The 18,940-nt window shown below is 59.0% G+C and overlaps 1 protein-coding gene across 3 annotated transcripts; it reads left to right on the forward strand.

Moving 5' to 3' along the window:
- Positions 1 to 7,585: 7,585 nt before the first annotated feature.
- On the forward strand, positions 7,586 to 18,807 carry SIK1 (salt inducible kinase 1). 3 transcript variants are annotated; one of them, XM_074345858.1, is made up of 14 exons: positions 7,586 to 7,740; positions 8,096 to 8,266; positions 8,726 to 8,842; positions 11,350 to 11,413; positions 11,578 to 11,739; positions 11,873 to 11,997; positions 12,078 to 12,201; positions 12,860 to 13,083; positions 13,314 to 13,460; positions 13,912 to 14,034; positions 14,147 to 14,363; positions 14,901 to 15,176; positions 15,804 to 16,038; positions 16,520 to 18,807. In XM_074345858.1, the coding sequence occupies exons 2-14, from the start codon at positions 8,111 to 8,113 to the stop codon at positions 16,902 to 16,904; spliced, it is 2,355 nt and encodes a 784-aa protein (XP_074201959.1). In that variant the 5' UTR covers positions 7,586 to 7,740; positions 8,096 to 8,110; the 3' UTR covers positions 16,905 to 18,807. The 3 variants fall into 3 exon arrangements, with proteins under 3 accessions (XP_074201959.1, XP_074202008.1, XP_074202072.1); XM_074345907.1 differs by having other exon boundaries at positions 14,925 to 15,176; XM_074345971.1 differs by lacking the exon at positions 13,314 to 13,460.
- The last annotated feature ends 133 nt before the right edge of the window (positions 18,808 to 18,940 follow it).

Consider the following 18,940-nt stretch of genomic DNA (forward strand, 5'->3'; position numbering starts at 1 on the left):
CACTCGGGGAAGACGCTGGCTCGTGCCAGGAGGAGCAGCACCCCCGCACAGGCCCTGGGGTAGCCACAGGGAAGGCTGGAGGGGACTGAGTGGGGAGGAGGGCAGTGTGACAGCCAGCCCCTGTGCAGAGACAGCTGCCTCACAGGACAGCATGTGGCATTCTCTATGACAGGCCCAGCATCAGGACCCAGAGGAGGGCCCTCCTGGGGCGAGAGATGGGGAGCAGGCATTGTCAGGCTGAATTTAGTTCAGGGGGCAAACCAGATACCTCAATTTGCACACTTTTGTTCATGCTCCGCTTGCCCCCAGCCCAGCTGCGTGACAGCCCTGTGTCTCTGCCCTGCTCAGCTGAATCTTCTGGAATAACCTCTCCCAGACCCACGCTTTGTCTCTTCCTCACCCTCCTCTCCCTGACAGCCCCTCGATGGCATCTCTATGTGTGAGCCTTCTTGGCACTGGGGGATTCCTCAAAAGCCTCCTGGTGCACTCCTCACAGCCAGCTGAGGGTGCAGGGAATACACACCATGGGTATAGAGACCGAGGCCCTGGCGGGCTGCTGCCACCTGGGCTGCGCAGGGGGACAGTGGGAGCTGGGCGCCAGCGGGCGTCAGAGTCTACGAAGCCCAGCTGGCCCGCTGCCCTGATGCTGTGACCCCGAATGGCCCCCAGTCCTGGAGTCTGCTCCGAGGGCCCCGGGGCCGTGAGGCAAGGAGGTCTTTCAACTGGTGTTCCCAAGTCAGCCCAGGATTTTGCATCTATTTGCAGGCATGGGCGGAGGGTGGCCCTTCCCTGAGAGAGCCTGGGAGTCCATCCTTTGTCTAGCGGGAACCAGCGCTGAAGTGGGCTGACAGTGCCCAGGTGGCTAGTGACTCAGAAGGTGGTGCACGGCGCCTCACGCACCTGCACACCTGCTCTGAGGAAACAGAAGCAAACACAGCTGGTCTGGGGATCTGAGATTTCAGTGGTTCCACTTTGGTGGTGCCTGCTGATTTCTGGTCTGTGGTTTATTGGTGAAGAGAAGGTTCTGGAAACCTCCTTCCTGGCCTTGGGGTGACCCAGAGATTCCTGACCCTGGGCTGGGTTGGCTGGACCTTCTTCCTGGTCCAGGCACCCTGAGAGGTTCTGACTAGCTTAAATCTCTCGCCTGTTCCAGTGGTTTTGGACCGAGCTGTGTCATACACAGCAAGTGTGATTTTCCCACCAGACTTGTGTTCTCTCTGGTTTAACAGAAACCGCCGTGGGGATCTGGGCTTGACAGAGGTGTGCTAATGGGTCCTTGTCCCACCGTGTCCACGTCCTCCGCGGGCCCTCAGCTTGTCAGTAGCCACGCTGCGGCTGTCAGGTGTCATGGCGGGCGCTCGGCCTGGGGGTGAGTTTATGGTCACTTGTATTAGTTGGTGCCAGTGACGTCTCTGCCTCTTTGTGACGTAGGCTGGTGTGTTTTCTTTCTAAACAAACAACACAACAATACCAAAACCCACAGAAACTAGGTCAGAAAGAATGAAACACCTTTGCAAGCTGCACCGGAAAAGCTGGACGCTGAGCGCGGAGGGAGCCGAGCGAGGGTCCTCCCAGGCAGACAGAGGCTTCTGTGTCACCTTGGCAACGGGGGGACGAGGACTCCCCGTCCTCCATGGCCCCCAAGCCCTGCTGAGCTGGCCTGAGCCTGCAGGTCCCCAGGCTGTCTGGGAGCCCCTGGGTTTCTGAGATTCCACTCTTGGCTTCCAGGGCCCACCTCCTCCCTGGGGCTGTGCCATCCTGAGCAGGCTGGGCCGGGCATCCCACCTTGACCCTGGGTGCCTCTCACGGCCACATCATCCCCAGGCAAGGTCTCCCAGAGGACATGGGAGGAAAGGCTGGTCAGAGGGGCCAGGCTGTCAGCACGGGGAGGAGGGCGACGAGGGGTTAAACAGAGGATGCACAGCCACTTCCATCACGGGATTCCGGGCGGGATTCTGGTGACGGGATAATGTCCTGGCAGGATGCTTCCTTTACAGGGCGTGTGGCCAAGGCAGAATGAATGCACGTCACACACTGAAAGGTCTCAACACTACTTATAAGACTAGGAGGAAAGCGTCAAACTGTCAGTGCCGCTTGGTTTCATCTTTAAGTATTTTTATATTTTCTATTGATTTTTATATTCAGGAGAGACAAAGCGCTTTACAAGAAAGCACCAGTCTGCTCGGGAGCACTTACCTGGCTCCCACTCATCTCGTGAAATTGACTGGGATCTGTCTAGAAGCCACAGGGGGAGCTGGGGTCTGGCCCTTCTGTCACTGCCCGTCCCTCCCTCGGGTCACCCCAGAACCTGCTCCTGGAACAGGGGATCCTTTACTTCCTCCCCAAGTCTGGGCTGGGCAAACCGCTTCAACTTTCATTGCCGCTGGGGCCTCTCACCACGAACCCTCAGCTCTGCTTCCTGTCCTCACTCCCTCCTCCCCAGCCTGGAAGCCACACTTCAGACTGTGCCCACTGCCAGGCATCACCCCAAACTCCTTCCCCCTCATCTTCACCTCCTTCCCCATTAGCATCCTTGCCTGGCAATGCCCCAACCCCGGTTAGGCCCAGATACCCACTTACCCGTCCTCGTCCAAGCACCACAGAGAAAAATCACACGACCATTTGGGCAAGCCTTTGTGAATGGACCTTAGCTGGTGCCCAGAGCTCCCACTGCTTTGCCTGTCCGCTCGGAGCTGGTCTGGCTCTCCCTTCTCCTCTTCTCCTACCTCGGCTGGCCCTCCAGCACCCCCGCCCCCATCCCCCCGCCCCCGGCCCTGTGTGCACACCCTCTGCCTTCCCTCCGGCGGAAATGGGAGCAGCCCCCGTGGAAGGCCGCTTTCCTTGCCAAGCCACTCCGTCCATCACGCTGATTCATTTTCTTCCTCTCAGTTGCTGCCTTCTGAAAGCATCTTACCAGCCATCACCCTGTCTTTATGGCCTGTCTGCTTAACTGCGTGACTTCCTCGCAAGATGGCATCTTGTCTGTTCCCCTCCCACTGTGCTCACAGCCCCAGACAGTGCGTGCACACAGTAGGTGCTTCACGAGCCTGTGTGGACACTGCTGGGTGACTTCCTTGGCTCTGGCCAGGCAGTCTCGCCTCTCTCTGACCTGCCCCCTCCCTTCCCACGGTCCCTGCTGGCCCATCTGCCTGTCATGATGCTCACCCATGCTCACGAATTGCCTTGATCTTGCAAAGAGTAGAAATGCACACGTTTTTGGAAAGAGCGAAGAGTAACATGAGGACAGGACACCATGCTCGACGCCCGTGGACGCCCTAGACACGATCAGATGAGAAAACCCCTCAGATGTCTCACATCTCCCAGAAGGAACTGGGGTGCTCTGAGCGGCCCTGGGAGAAAGCCCACGCTCCGGCCCCACCGAGCTCCTGGCCGCCGTCCTGGGAGCCCGAAGGCCACAGAGCCCGGGGCCTTCCCTCCACAGAGCGGAGGCCTCAGGGCTCTTCTCCCTGACTGCCCTATGCCTCTGGGAAAACGGTGGAAAACCCTGGGTTTCCTGATGCTGTTTCCCGCCACCTGAGGACAGCGGTTTAATCCGCGGGTGCCGTCAGGACACGTGACCACCCCTGCCAGGAATTCTGACATTGCTTTTCTCAGCGAGCCCCCTAGTAAGCGTGATGCCTCTACCTGGATCCTCACTGAGACACTGCCGCTCATCTCGCCCTCCCGTGGCCCATCTCCAGCTTCCTTAAGAAAACTGTCTTCAGAATGCGGGTCAGGGAGACAGACCCTCTCAGATCTGTCGGGTCCTCAGGTGCACTGTCAGCCACGGCCACCCCTTAGCCACACCTGCTTCTTCACTGGTGACTGGAACAGAGGTGGGGAGAGACAGCCTAGAACTTGGGGTTCCGGGGCCAGCTGGTCCATGAATAGGAAGCTCCTGGTGTGTGTGAAACCCAGTGTTTGGAACTCTGCCCTGACCGTCCCAAGGCTGGCTCTTCAGACCCCCCGGGGCCCCCACTCCCAGCTCAACACCCCCAGGACCAGGGATCCCTTCTCTCCCAGCCTGCAGAGGGTCTGGACAGAGGAACGGAGTCATGGAGAAAATGCATCCCACAGGAGCCGTGGCGCGGGAGGCCGTGCCGTCGGAGGAGCTCCTGAGTTGGCCTGTGAAGAGCTGGGCTTTTTTTTCCCACTTTCTGGACCCCAGGCCAGGGGCTATAACTTCCAGATGCAGTGCACACATGTCTATTAGCATGTCCGTGTCACACTCTGCAAATACAGCAGGCAGCAGAAGGGACCAGGGCCGCCCCTGAGTCCCTGGGACGCAGCTGGTGGCTGGTCTTACTTTCTGATACCTGAAGTGATCGGGCTGATGCCTCCAATAAACCACACAAAACCAAACGAACCAAAGCCAGGAGGACACAGAGGGCCTTGCGGACCAAGCAGGAGGATGTCAAGAAAGGAAAGCGCCTCATCTTGCTCTCGGTGGCCAGGCGAAAGCCATCTGGAGAAGGGCGCTGCTGTCCCCCCATCTTTAGTCATGGAGGGGAGCAGGTTAGGACACTGAGGACAGGCTGGGCACACCCTGCCTTGTGTAATTGCTGCCTCGAAGCCTTGTTCTCTGTGTTTATTCATGTATTTTGAGGATTTTATGATGTGCTTGTGCTCAGGGCCTTGGGTGCCTGGCCAGGAACTTGTGAGTGCTGAAGAGACCACTTCCTGTGGCTGGTCTCCAGGCTGAAGATCTAGAAACGGGGAGATGAATTCCAGAAACATGGCAGTGAGAAGACAGGCTGAAGAAATTCCGAATGGAAAAGACATCTGCCTTACTGTTTCCCCTGACTCTGCAAGGATATATACACTGAAAAACCCCAGTCCTGCAGGCTTTGAGAGCGCCTTGCACTGCGCTCGCTGGAGAGCTCCTCGAGCAGGCTGCTCGCGCCTGCAGACGCACATGCTTTGTATTTTCTTTTCCTCGTAACGTGAACGAAGCATGGAAGATGAGAAACTGGAAAAGAAACCAAGGATTCTGGAAGGAAGCACAGCCTTCAGGGGCTGAGGATACAAACAACAACCAAAGGTGCTCAGAAACAGAGGATCATCAGAGACACATTCACGGGGGTGCCGGGAGGAACCCCATGGCGGGAGATGACAGCCTTTTCCTCTGCTCTGCCTGCATCTTCTGAAGGGCAGGGTCCCCGCCCAAGGGGCTGGGGAACGGTCACAGCCCGTGCAGGGCTGCTCAGATGGTGGGATGTCCAGGAAAGGCTGGGATCCGGGTCAAGTGAGCCTGGATCCAGGGCTCTTCTCTGGGAAGGCGGTTTTGGCTCTTGGCTGCAGTTTTTATTCAGTGCTGACAAAACGTTTCCAAGCAGCCACCCAGGTGTTTGCAAACATCTACGACGTTTCCAAAGACTTGGGCTAGATCTGGGGAGGGGCTGAGGGGGCTGGTGGAGGAGCTGGGGTGCTGGATGTTCCCTGGGTAAGCCTGAGCAAAGTGTTTAAGTCACAAAATGAGGGACAGCAGGCGAGTGCATTCCAGTCCCTGGTTCTTCATTCTCCTAGGAAGAGATTAGTGGGGTGCTGGGACCCCTAGAAGGGGAGGAAAGCGGTTGCAAACTACTCAGCTGGAAGGAAGTAAAAACATCCCCCAAATTCTCTGCAGGTGAGCCTGGGACATAACATGAGGGCGCTTTCGAAAGACTAAGGAAACCCTGAGGCCATTAGTGCCCCCGAGAGGCCTCTCAAAACAGGCTAAATCCACCAACACCTGCCCAGGGAGGGGGTGACGGGGCCTGTTGGGCCAGGCCTGCAATCTGACACCGGATCGTCTGAGTTCCAGCCCGGTGCCCTCGCCAGACAGCTGCCCACGCACGGAAGCCTCCCAGGAAGGGTTCTCAGCTCTATCCAATTCGCTTAAAATGATATTTGAATTCAACATAAGGAAAAATGATTGTGGGCTGGACACAATCTAAATCCCAAAGTGCTGCCTTCCTAATGTTAAAGAAACACCATATGTTATACCCTCAGCCTTCCCTTAGAAGATGTTTTATTTTTTGGTGAGGCGTAAAGGCCTGTGAGGTCAGCAGAGATACCGAGGGAAATTGCCCCTCGCTGCCCCCTTCATCCTCTCCCCTTCTGCCGAGTGGAGACCAGGCTGCAGGCCCTCGGTCCTGAAGGACACAGGTCCCCGCTCTACTGCTGTTCTGCAGCTCTGGGGAAAGCCAGGCGGCAGACAAATTACCCAGGCCACCGTACCTGCAGGGTCCAGTCTCGCCAGGGGGTGATGTCCTCGCCCACTGCTGATACCGCCTGTTGGCCCTCTGGGAAGGGGCCGACCACCCCTCCAAGGGACAGAGCCCTTTCGTTGTCTGCATAGAGAGCATCTGAACGGACCCTAGTCAAAGGACCTTTCTTGAGGTGTTGTTAACTGGGTCTCCCAAAACTCTCGTCCCAGAGGACCTCAGTGAGTGGACGTCATTTCCACCTAGACCTCCAGCCATTCCAGAAATCAGCCCACTGGGCCTTTTTCCCTCTCTCCATCCTTCTGGGTTCCTTCATTAAAGTGGGTTCCCTTAAAAAGGGCTCAGAACTGCTTCCAGACATCAGCTGGCTCCCGACCTTCAGGCCTGATGGAGAATGGGCAGCGCGGGCCGGACCGCTCTGTCGGCCCACCTTGGGTGGGGCAACGCAAGGCTGCGAGGGCAGAGGAAACAGCCCGCCCAGCCGTGGGGGCTCGCAGCAGCTGCGCAGCCCCCACGCCCCTCTGACGCGGGGCGGGGGGCAGGTTACACAGGTGCTGACCAGGCTACCTGTGTTTACGTACCTAACTTACTAGACAACTGAGATTCGTACAGAGCACGAGTGATCAAAGGTGGTCTGCCCAGGTCCTCGACATGCGCAGTGCCGTACTCTCGGAGGGTCCCTGGTGGTTGGCGGCTCCTCTCTGGGACGGGGGAGCTGGCTTGCGGTCACCTGCACCCCGCATGGCCCTGTTCTGCGAGTCTATGAGGGCTCCGGAGCCCCACCTGATACTCCCCTAAAAGAGGCTCCAAGGCAGACTGAAACTGCATGAGACCAGGACCTTGATAATGGGGACCCTCCAAAAAGAACGCAGCCGCAGCTGCGCTGCACTTCTGCGGGTTTCGGAACCGCGCTACAACCAAGCCTGTTGGGAGGGTGCGGGAAGAGGCGAACACGCGCCAAGGCAGCCATGCGCGCCTGCAGGAGGGAAGCCCGTGCCCGGGGACGCAAGGGTTAAGTCGTCCGCAGCGCCCGCGGCGTCCGGTAGGGGGCGCGCGCCGGCGGGAACGCGGGCGCCGGCGGGCGGGCCTCGGGCTGCCGGCGCCCCTGACGTCACCGCCTCGCGGTCGCCATGGCGACGGCCTCATCAGCTCGCGCGTCAGAGCCGCCAGTCTCTTGGCAACGGCCCGATCTCCCGCTCTCCCTCCGCCTGGCACTCGGCCGCGCGTCGCTCTGGCGTCAAAACGACGTCAATGGGGATGTATCAATCCGTCGGCGGCGGCGGCGTGGGCGGGGCCTCCGTGGGCGGAGCCGCGTGTGTAGGCGTGTCTGGGGGCGGGCCGGGGCGGGGCCGCGGGCGGGGCGGGCGGCGCGTGCGGCAGGAGAGCGCGGCGCGGGGCTCAGAACTGACATGCGGCGCGGCCCGGGCGGCGGGCGGCTGAGCAGCTGGGGGCCGGGCAGCGCGAGCGGCCGAGCGGGCGGCGGGGCCCGCGGGGCGAGCGGCGTTCCAGCCTCGGCGCTCAGAGGGCGGCGGAGGTGAGGCGCGGCGCGGCCGGGCGATCGGGCGGCGGGCGGCCGCGGGGCTCGGAGCTGCGGGCTTGGCGGCCCCGCAGGTGCGCGCGCGGGGGTCGCGGGCCGGGCGCCGCCGCCGGGCTCCCCTTTGTTGTGGGGCGGGCGCCCGAGGTTCGGGGTCGAGCGGCCTTCGGTCGGCGGGTCAGCGCGCCCCGTGGGGCTGGGGACCGGGAGCCGGAGGGCAGCCGACCCCGCGAGGCGGGCGTGGAGCGGGGTGCAGGCCCCGCGGGGCCGCAGGGATCGGGGGTCGCAGCGGAGCAGATCGCCGGCGGGGGCGGGTTGGCCCGGCCCGGCCCTGAGCGCGCTCCCCGGCCCGCAGGTGCGGCCAGGAGCCATGGTGATCATGTCCGAGTTGAGCGCGGCCCCCGCGGGCTCGGGCCACGGCCAGCACAAGCCCCTCCGGGTGGGCTTTTACGACATCGAGCGGACCCTGGGCAAGGGCAATTTCGCGGTAGTCAAGCTGGCCCGGCATCGAGTCACCAAAACCCAGGTGCGTCTGGTGGCGGGACCCCCGGGGTGGACCTCCCAGTGGGGGAAGCCGGTGGGACCCCTGCCTGTGGGGGGTCTGTCGTACTAAGGTCTAAACGCTGACAGTTTTTAGTTTGGTAAAGGGGTAAAAAATGCTTTGTATTATGATTATGCATAATTTTTACAAATGTTGGGGGTCAGCAAAGAGGATAATGACCAGGTAACGTTGGAGTGCGGTGCTCTGGTGTCCAGAGCTGGAACCCTGTGAAGGGAGCCTGCAAAGACTTAAGACATTTATTTAACTTTGCCTTTTTCAGTAATATTAGTGCTTATTTTGGTTATTTTTCTCCCTAACTTTTTGTGACCTTTGGGGACATAAAGTGTTTTAGAAATTAACCTGCAAAAAAATGAAAGGTGTAACTAGCATAAGTGAGAGGGTTTTTTTTAAACAAAATGTGCTTTTCCTTTAAAACATTTGTAGGTTGCAATAAAAATAATCGACAAAACACGATTAGATTCAAGCAATTTGGAGAAGATATATCGTGAGGTTCAGATCATGAAGCTTCTGAATCACCCTCACATCATAAAGCTTTATCAGGTAAGGATCAAGTTTGCCTTCCACTGTTACTTCTGGCCAGTGTATCATTTCTTAATTTTCAGCAGCTTAAGTCTACAGTTGCTGAAGGTTGTCTCTCTCTTTGGGTGTACATGAGAGTCAGGGGGTTAATTGTATCTGGTAAAGAGATTGATTTTTGTGAGCTGTGCAATTATCTTCTTGCTTTTGGATCATAATCTAGATTTGCTTCATTAAATTTTTATTTAGTATTATTAGTCGTTCCAGCTTTAAATGCGTGGAGGTCAATTGTTAAATTTACTATGAAAACAACCAAATCTCTGTGTTGCCATAGGTCAGCCATCTAGTGTGGAAGGACGAATTTGAGTGAAAGTAGATACTTCCGCCTTTGCAGATAATTATTGAACTTTAAAACCAGCTGCTCTTACCAGTTTTCATAAACTTATCTTTGCAAGGGCAGCAGTGTACTTTTGTCTGTCCTGTTTCAACTCTTCTGTCAAAAATGGAGAGATGAAATACCTGTGTCGTGGTGAGAGCAAGGAGCTTGCCACCTAACCATGTTAAGAACGCGCCTCACCCCGCCCAACTGTTGGTTTGCTTTGTGACTTAATTTTTATTCCCTTGTTGAAACTAATGAATTGTATCTTTGGAAACTAAGTGCTGATTTAATCAGGACAGCACAACAATCTTTTACTTCACTGACCACTTCTGCAAAATGAACAGCTCTGCTTGCAGAAGAGTTAAGTTCTTTGCAAATGCCTAACATTTCACCCAGTTGCTGGGTACTGTTTCCTCACGAGACCCTGTGGCTCCGAGATGCGTGTGGGAGGGGGTGTGTGGGGGCCAAGGCGAGGTGCACAGGGTGGTAGGAGAGAGGAGTGTCACCCGTAATTCCCGCGTGGAGGCAGGGCTCTTGCTCTCAGCTGCAGTGAAGGCAGGAGTCATCCCGGGGCTTGTGTTCCCTGGACGACAGTTTACTCGGCGTCAGTAAGTGCAGGGCTCACGTCACGTGCGGGCCAGCTCGTGTTTGGTTTCTGTTGTCATTTCTGAGTGAGTCGTAAGGCCGAGATAAGATGTTTCCTCCACGGTCACTGATGTCAGTGCCGGAGAAATGTGCCTGGCCTGTTTCCGCAGCAGTGGGCCGAGGCCTGTCTCTGACTTTGCTGGGGGGCGTGGGGGGGCCGGGAATGAGCCCGTGCCTTCCCGCCCTTCCTGTCCCCTGCTGGCCCAGGGCAGGAGCAGCCTAGCCAGCCAGATGCCATGGGATCAGTGTTAAAGGTCTTTCTGGGGGTGGATTTCTCCTTGCTCTGTGAGCTGCTTTGACTGTGTGGGGACAGGGTTCAGCGGGTATAGCAGCGATTGTCATGGCTCCGGTTTTGGCGCGCCTGATGCTCACCCAGCTGGCCCGGGCCCCAGAACCTCGGTGCGGCGCTTCAGCTCTTCCCTTGGAGGTTTTTTTTTTTTTTTCCCTAAAACTTAAAACAAAACTTAAAACACGTTGACTCCTAATTCTCTCTCCATCTCTTTTTTACATCAAACAAAGGGATAAACTTACGCGTCTCTCTGCCACACACGTGGAGAGCAGGGACAGTTAAGACTGCCGCTAAACTGATGGTGGTCCCTCTTACTGTTAGATTTATGGCTCAAAGCAGTTGTCTTTCAAGTGCCTTTTTAAAGGAATAACTATATTTTGAAACCTGAAGAGATCTTTTTCTGTAGGGATGTATTCTGTCTGTCTGTTTTCCTGTGAAATATTTAAAAATACACAGACATGAGTTTGTTTTACTCCTTTCAGTGCCGAAGATTTGAATTTGACTTTGTTTCTTAATTAGTTATGTTCTAAACTCTTACAAAAAATTCTTTTTTTTCTCACTGTGGAATCAAATTCTCTATCTGTGAATGAACCTGTAAGGGGTATTTGACATTGGCATTGCTGTCGACCCAGCCGCAGAGTCTGCTGGACAAAGAGCAGTGTTTCGTAGCTTACCTGGCAGAGCCGGCTTCCCGCAGCCTAATGGATCAGGTCAATAACGCAGGAGGGAAGGCGAATTTGTTATCTATTATTCAGCGCGTGTTGGCCGTTGGCTTGGATGCTTTGCTCCCTGCCAGGCTTCTAGAAGAAAGCCCTCGCTGAACTCCCATGATCTGTTTTACTTCTGTAGCCTCCACAGTCTTCACTTGGGGGCGAGGCAAAGTGAGGTATTAAAAATACAACATAGGAAATAAAAAGTCATCACCTTTAAAAAACAAAGATATGGGCGAGCTCCAGGACATGTAGACATTTTTGAGAGCAGAGGTTTAGCAGGATGCACAGGTTAGAGAGGAACTCACCTCTGATTTTCAAAAAGGTTTTTTCTGAATAGGAATCCCCTTTGTTTCTTTATCGCTGAAGTATTTCTTTCCTTTCCTTTTTTAAAATAACAAACGGGCTCGCTCTGGAGAAGTTAACAATGTCCGGGGTTCAGGTAGATTAGTTATGTCATCAATGTTTTTCCTTTTTCTGTGGTTAAACGTGAGGCCTTTTTTTTTAGGTTATGGAAACGAAGGACATGCTTTACATTGTCACTGAATTCGCAAAAAACGGAGAAATGTTTGGTAAGCCGCACTGGGTTTGAATGTCTGTTGAAGTGTTCAGTGTCTGGGCTGCCTCGCCCGGAGCTGCCCCTGCAGCGCTGGGGCCTCCCCGCGCCCGCTGCCGTGCCCCCGGCCGTAGCTGGGCTTTCGGGTTTGGGGGCTGCAGCTTCGCTTTGTGCCCTCAGATTACTTGACGTCCAATGGGCACCTGAGCGAGAGTGAGGCCCGGAAGAAGTTCTGGCAGGTGCTGTCTGCCGTGGAGCACTGCCACAGCCTCCACATCGTGCACCGGGACCTCAAGACCGAGAACCTGCTGCTGGACGGCAACATGGACGTCAAGCTGGCAGGTCGGGTGCCGCCCGCCGCGGGCCAGGGCGTGCGGGGAGGGCGGCCCGCGCGCTTGCTTTTTTTTGGCTCAGTCCTCTGAAAGCGCTGTGGCCCTGCCGTTCGCACCTCACCGCCTGTCTTGTTGTCTCTCAGATTTCGGATTTGGGAATTTCTACAAGTCGGGAGAGCCTCTGTCGACGTGGTGTGGGAGCCCCCCGTACGCAGCCCCGGAGGTCTTCGAGGGCAAGGAGTACGAAGGCCCCCAGCTCGACGTCTGGGTAGGAGCCCGGCTGTGCAGGGGAGGGGGTGCGGGCCCGGCGCGGGGGCGCGGGCACTGAGTGCCGTCTGTCCTCTGCAGAGCCTGGGTGTCGTCCTGTATGTCCTGGTCTGCGGGTCTCTGCCCTTTGACGGGCCCAGCCTGCCAGCGCTGCGGCAGCGGGTCCTGGAGGGCCGGTTCCGCATCCCCTTCTTCATGTCCCGAGGTAGGTGGGCGCCCAGCCTCTTGCCGGTAGGCGCGGCCGCCAGGCTGCGGCGGGGCGGCGGGCAACGTGGATGGCAGTCTGTAGGGAGGAGGAGGAATGCGTTTCCTGAAGTGCCTGCTTGACCGTCTTCTGAGTCTGCTGTCGGCCCAGGAGCCCGCCCTGCGTTTCCGTGGGGTGTTTACTTGCTGCGTGGGAGAGAACCCAACCCGCTGGCTGCTTTCTTGGGGCTCTGCCTCTAGGGCGGCCACTGCCCCCGGAGCCGGCTGGGAGCTCCGTCTCTGAGGTCCCCGCCCAGGCTAGCACTTGGCACAGCCTCGTCCTTTGGGTCTCGCCCTCTGCACTCCAGTGCTTTCCTCTTCCACTCTGAGAGGTGTTTGAGTGCTGCTCACTGACACCCGTGGTCACAGCAGGATGGGGTTCCAGGTGGTTCTGTCTGGTGGATGTTAGAAGGACTGTGTCCCTCAGGGACCTGATCCCTCAGTTGGTGGCTCTCCATGGCAGCAGATCTGAGCTGACCACACAGGCCACTGCTCCTGGCCTCAGTGTTCTCTAGGACGGTCACTTGTCCACTCGCTGTGTGCAGGGGAGCCGGGTGGGTGTCAGGACTGTGCATGCAGGCGGCCTGTGCAGGACTCAGGGCACCTCCCTTGCCCCCCAGACTGTGAGACGCTGATCCGCCGCATGCTGGTGGTGGACCCCGCCAAGCGCATCACCATCGCGCAGATCCGGCAGCACAGGTGGATGCAGGCCGAGCCCTCGCTGCTGCAGCAGACCTGCCTCGCCTTCTCCTTGCTCAGCTACAGCTCCAGCCTGGGTGACTACGACGAGCAGGCGCTGGGCATCATGCAGACCCTTGGCGTCGACCGGCAGAGGACCGTGGAGGTGAGCGCCGCAGCCCCGCTGTCGGGGGAGGCGCCCCTTCCCAGGGGTGGCTGGCCGGGGAGAGCAGGCACCCGCCAGGCGGGTTGAAACGGGAGCGCGGCTAATTTAAGGGCAGCTTGTCCACGCTGGAGGGTATTCTCGGCCACCCCAGAATAACCCCGGGGACGGTCTCGTCAGGGAGCCTGCCTGTCCTCTGCCAGCCCCACTCTGACCCGGGTCTCTGCCCTCAGTCACTGCAGAACAGCAGCTACAACCACTTTGCTGCCATTTATTACCTCCTGCTCGAGCGGCTGAAGGAGTACCGGCTCGCCCCGCCCACCCGCTCTGGCCCTGCCCGGCAGCACAGGCCCCGGAGCACAGACCTCAGCGGTTTTGAGGTGAGGGAGGGGCGTCTTCTGTACCCCACCCCCGTCCCTCCACCCCATCCCTGCCTTGGACCGTGCCCCCGAGTTAGGACTCCTCTGTTCAGACACACCTGGGAGGGGATGTGGGCTGAGCCCCCTGCCCCCAGGTCAATGCTCCCCACCTGTTAGGCACTGCGGGGGCGTCGGGGTGGTCCTGGGTGAGCTGCAGTCCAGGGGCTGCAGGTGAAGACAGGCTGCTGGCCGCTCTGCTGGGGGTCACCTGGCGCCCCCTTGTTCCTTAACTGCTCCTGGTGCAGCCTCTCAGCCCCTCCCAGTCACCTGTGCAGCCAGGTGTCAGAGACGAGTCCTGAGCCGCCCACTGGTGGCCGATGTCGCTAAGCCAGCAGGTCTCGCTCGTGAGGCTGCTCGTGTTGTTCCCTGAGCCGCCTCCCTCACGGCCTCTGTCTTCTCTGCTGGCCCCTAGGTGCCTCAAGATGGCTTCCCCGGGGATGCGTTCCGCTCCTCCCTGCTGTGCCCCCAGCCCCAGGCCTTGGGACAGTCTGTCCTGCAGGCCGAAATGGACTGTGACCTCCACAGCTCACTGCAGGTGCGTCTGTGGTGGGGCTTGTCCGGTTCCAGTGGTGGTGATGTCCCCACCCCTGCCCACGCAGGGTCTCACGGAGCACCCGGGGTCATTGGTCTGTGTCTGTCCCTCGCAGCCCTTGCTCTTCCCCACGGATGCCAACTGCAACGGGGTGTTCCGGCATCGCTCAGTCTCCCCGAGCAGCCTGCTGGACACGACCATCAGCGAGGAGGTCAGGCAGGGCCAGGGCCTGGAGGAGGAGCAGGAGGCACAGAAACCCCCTCCCAGCAGCACAGGCCGGAGGCACACGCTGGCCGAGGTCTCCGCCTGCTTCTCCCCTTGTGCCCCTCCATGTAAGTGTCCCCGTTGGCTGGGAGCATGGCCTGGTGGGCGGGCTGAGGGTCGGGGCTGTGACGGGCAGCCTCTCTGGATGACAGTTCTCTGAATTTTCTGTGTATGGAATGGTCGAGGCCATGTGGACCACACTTGGATGTCACAGGTGATCCTTCAGTGGTGGGGACAGCCTGGGGTTTAGCTGCCCTCAGGTGCCAGGAGGGCAGGTCCTCAGCCCACATCCCTCTGTCCCGGGTCCAGGTTCCACGAGTCAGCTGCAGCTAAGCCCCTGTGGGGCTGGCTGTCGAGGCCCAGTGGCCTCTGGTAGCCTCTGGCCACCACAGGCTTTCTCCCTGTGGGTGGAGGTGGGCAGGGCACAGTTGTCTATCCCTGTCAGCAGACCTCGGGCCACCTGAGGGCCTAGGAGACGCCATGGTGTGAGGGCTCAGAGCTGGCTTCCAGAGCCTTGGGCGTGGACTCGCAGTGAACTGTCGGGGGCTGGTGGGTGCGTCTAGCTTTGGGGAGGAGGGCCTCACGTCGCTGTGCTCCTTCTGCAGGCATAGTTGTCTCACCCTCTGCAGCCAGTCCCTCGGAAGGCACCAGCTCCGACAGCTGTCTCAGCTCAGCAGGTGACAGCCCGGCGGGGCTCAGTGGACACCTGGCTGCTCAGGGGCTGGTGGGCACCTGCTCGCCGCTCAGACTGGCCTCACCGCTCCTGGGGGCCCAGTCCGCCACCCCCGTGCTGCAGGCCCAGGGGGTGCTGGGAGGAGCCGCCCTGCTTCCCGTCAGCTTCCAGGAGGGCCGGAGAGCGTCGGACACCTCGCTCACTCAAGGTGACTTTCACACCCGCTTCCACCTTCCCTGGGAGGTGCTGAGAGTGCCCTGAGCAGCATTGCTTTATCCTTGGTGGCAGGCGGCGTCGTCCTCCTCTGGCTGGGCCTGGGGGGAGTGGCAGTGCCGGAGGTGCTGCTCGAGTTCCAGATGTCCTGGCTTCTGGGATGAGCTCATGGCCTCCTGCAGTGGCCCTGAACGCCGAGGAGCTGTGGGGCTGCGGGGCAGCGGCTCCTGCCCCGGAGGAGGGGCAGGCCAGGGAGGCGCACGGCAGAGGCAGCCCGCAGCTGGCTGCCTGGGTGCTCCTGGTGCTTCCTGGGCTTGTGCGGCCCCCGGGCCTCTCCTGAGTCCCTCCTTCCATGACGGAGCCACAGTCTGCCCAGACGTTTGCTTCCTCGGGGTTGGAGCTGCTGCTCCAAGCCAGTCCCGGGCATGGGGCTGCTGCGACGGGACGGACGACCAGAGGGCACCTCTGCCCCTGTAGAGAAGCTTGCTGCCCCTCGCCCCACCACGTTCACGCCGCTCGGCCCCTCATCTCCTCCCTGCTGCCTGGAAGCCCCAGCGAGCGATGGGCCTTGAGGCCCGGGCTGGGGGACAGGTCTGCTTATGTGTCGACTTTCTCTCTCCAGGGCTGAAAGCCTTTCGGCAGCAGCTGAGGAAGAACGGGAGGACCAAAGGGTTTCTGGGGCTGAACAAGATCAAGGGGCTGGCGCGCCAGGTGTGCCTGCCCTCCTCCTCCAGCCGGGCCTGCAGGGGCGGCCTGAGCACCTTCCCGCTGCCCGCACAGAGCCCGGGCCTGCAGGGCAGCGGGGCCAGCGGCCGGGAGGGCAGGCGCCTGCTGGAGGAGGTGCTGCATCAGCAGAGGTACGCCCGCTTGGCACCAGCCCTGGGGCCCTGGGCAGGGCTCACATACCCTGGGGTTCTCTCAGGGACCTTATCCCCTGAGCGCCCCCTTCTCCACGTAAGCAGCTGAACTAAGCAGCTGAGCATCCTGCCCAGGTGGGCGGATGTCTGCGAGCTTCCTTCCCTGTGGGTGGTCGCAGAGGTGGGGAGCATCAGCCCCTGGGGAGGACAGAGAGGGCAGCGGGTAAGAATGTCACGTCTGGCTGGCATCTCTGAGCTGCTCCAAAAGCAAGATGGGGTGGGGAGTGGAAATGTCAGGAATTCTCAGGGGATTAGTCACGCACAGCATTGCGTGTTCTGAGCAGCTCCAGCCGGCGGTTCCATGGGGTGGACCCCCAGCCCTGGCGGGTGGAAACCTGATAGCGGTCGAGCCTGGCTGGGCAGCAGGAGAAGCAGCGGGTGGCGGCACTGACCTGTTCTCCCTGTTCTTTCATCTGGCCAGGCTGCTCCAGTTACAGCACCACACGGTGGCCCTGCCCAGCTGCCCGCAGGCCCCGCAGCCGCCCCCGAGCCCCCTGGTCCTCGCCCCCCGTGACGGTGGCCTCCTCGTGTCTGGACTGCAGAAGGAGCTGGGGCTGGGGCCAGGCCCCCTGCTGCCGCCCCACCTGCTCCAGGCTGGCGTCTCCCCAGTGGTGTCGGCCGCCCAGCTCCTGGACGCCCACCTGCGCATCAGCAGCCCCGCGGCCCCCATCCCCGCCACCGCGCACCCCCAGCCGTGCTTCGCCGTCCTGCCTCCAAGCTTTGAGCCCACGGGGCTGCCCCAGGGGGACTGCGAGATGGAGGACCTGACCTCGGGCCCGCTGGGCACGTTTGTCCTGGTGCAGTGAGGGCCCTGGTGGGCCAGCCGACTTCCTGAAGCAATAATTTCAGAGGATGTGAAGACGTTCCCGGACTCAAAGCCAATAAGTTTCTAGAAGCAAAACAAGCAATACGATTGGTGTTTTGGCTTTTTAGTTTTTTTGTTTTATGTTTTCCTTGCACTGGGCAACTGCAACTCTGAGTAGGGACTGGAAACTTTCTGAAGAAAACTAATAATCCAGGGACGCGTTGCTGGGGCAGGAGGACGGGGCGGGATGGGGCGGCGGGGCACAGCCGGCCGTGCAGCCCGGGCCCCCGGTGTGAGCCGCGTCCGTGCACGCGGGTAAGCGCATCCCCGTCGCGTGTGCGTGTGTGTGCGTGTCGATGAGTAGTGTTTTGGGGTAAGAGTTCTCCACTTCTGAAACATTTATGCTTCACTTGAAAACTGTGAACTTTCTCCTTTACGTATCGGGGTTTGAAAAGCTCTAACGTCCAGCCCAAGAGACAGTAACCTACAAGTTCTTGGAATTCTCTCCCCTGAAATCACAACCTGGAGGATGGTTTTTTCTTAATTTGGAAGAGACAGTTTATCAACCGCTCGGGAGCTGGTTTCCAGGATTCTTCGGAGGGGGCTGCAAAGGAGAGAGAGCCTGAGTGGGTGGGGTGACCACGAAGCTTGGCCCCAGGGCGCCTTGGAGGAAGCCGGAGAAGTTCCTTCCTCCTGCACCTCTTACTTCTGCTGCTAATTAAGTTTTTATGCATTTCATTATCAGGGTCCAAAAAGAACAACTGATGGGGGGTGGGGGGGTAGGGTGTCGTGCAATACAGCGATTCCGTGACGGTGGGGTGGGGCGGGGCCAGGAGGGGCCTCAGGCCAGTGGTGACTGGGGGACGCCCACCTTGTCCAGCCTGCGCTTGGTGGGCTTTTCGTTCTAGGAAATGAGAGGGGAGGTCAGTGCTATTCAAGCTTTGTTCCTTTTTTAAAGCAAATACTGTACATGTGTATAAATAGGAGACAGACGTACACTACTTATTTTTTATATTTTTTACTACATTTTTGTGTTGCTGGTTTGAATTGTCCCCTCTGGTAACGTGACAAAGCGCTGGCACTGGTCTGCGTGGAGGTGGGGCTGGGAGGAGGGAGGCGTGGGGTGTGCCCACCTGGCAGGTGGACTCAGATGGTGGCTCGGTCAGCGTCTGAGAAGAAGATCTGCCCCTCCCCCGCCGAACCCAGGTAGGTGCCTTCCACCCCTTCGGCTCCTGAGACCCTCAGTATTAGGCAGAGGTGATGCTGCCCGAGCAGGTGGCATCTGTAGAAGCCAAAGATTGCCGAGCTCCCCAGGGTGGGGAGGCCCCCACCCTCCTCCTGCCGGCCCTGCCGCCCCTGCTCTGTGGCTCTTTCCAGGGACAGCACGCTCTGTGGCGCCGGCCGCAGAGAAGCCACCTCAGCCTCCTGTCGCTCGCAGGGAAGGTGTGGGCCGGGTGTGCACAGGGGCCTCGGGCCCTGGCCTCGGCCTTCAGCTCCGCGGAGGCACCGTCCACCCCGCAGCCGCCTCCCCCTTTAATGAATCTCTGTTCTAACGCCGTCGATCAAAGGCCTCAACCGTGGCAAGCACTTTACTCTCAGCTGATTTCTCTCGCCGTTGGTCGCGTTCCGTGTTGTGTCCGGCATGTGCAATGCGCGTGCTGGAGGTTTCTCGGCAGCGTGTCCTGCAGACTGAACGCAGGAGCCTGTTCGAAGGCACTGCGAGGTCTGATTAAGATGTACATAGTTTGGGATTTTCTTTTTCTTTTTCTTTTTTTTACCATAACTGAATTATTTCTTATGTTAACATGAGAAATGTATGCCAAATGATTAGTGGATGTATGTTTTTTAATTTAATATTTAAATAAAATGTTTGGGGAAGAAACCTTGACCCCTCCCCTCTGTTCTCCATGAGAGCACCTTTCTTCCAGCCTCTTCCTCCAGGTCCGTTGAGTGTCAGGTACCTGCTCCCGTTCAGCCCCTAAGCCACAGGCACAAGCCCCTTGCCCGGCAGGAGCAGCGGGCGCTCAGTGGTCGGGA

Source organism: Camelus bactrianus, chromosome 1 (assembly GCF_048773025.1).
Source record: "Camelus bactrianus isolate YW-2024 breed Bactrian camel chromosome 1, ASM4877302v1, whole genome shotgun sequence".
Taxonomy (NCBI): domain Eukaryota; kingdom Metazoa; phylum Chordata; class Mammalia; order Artiodactyla; family Camelidae; genus Camelus; species Camelus bactrianus.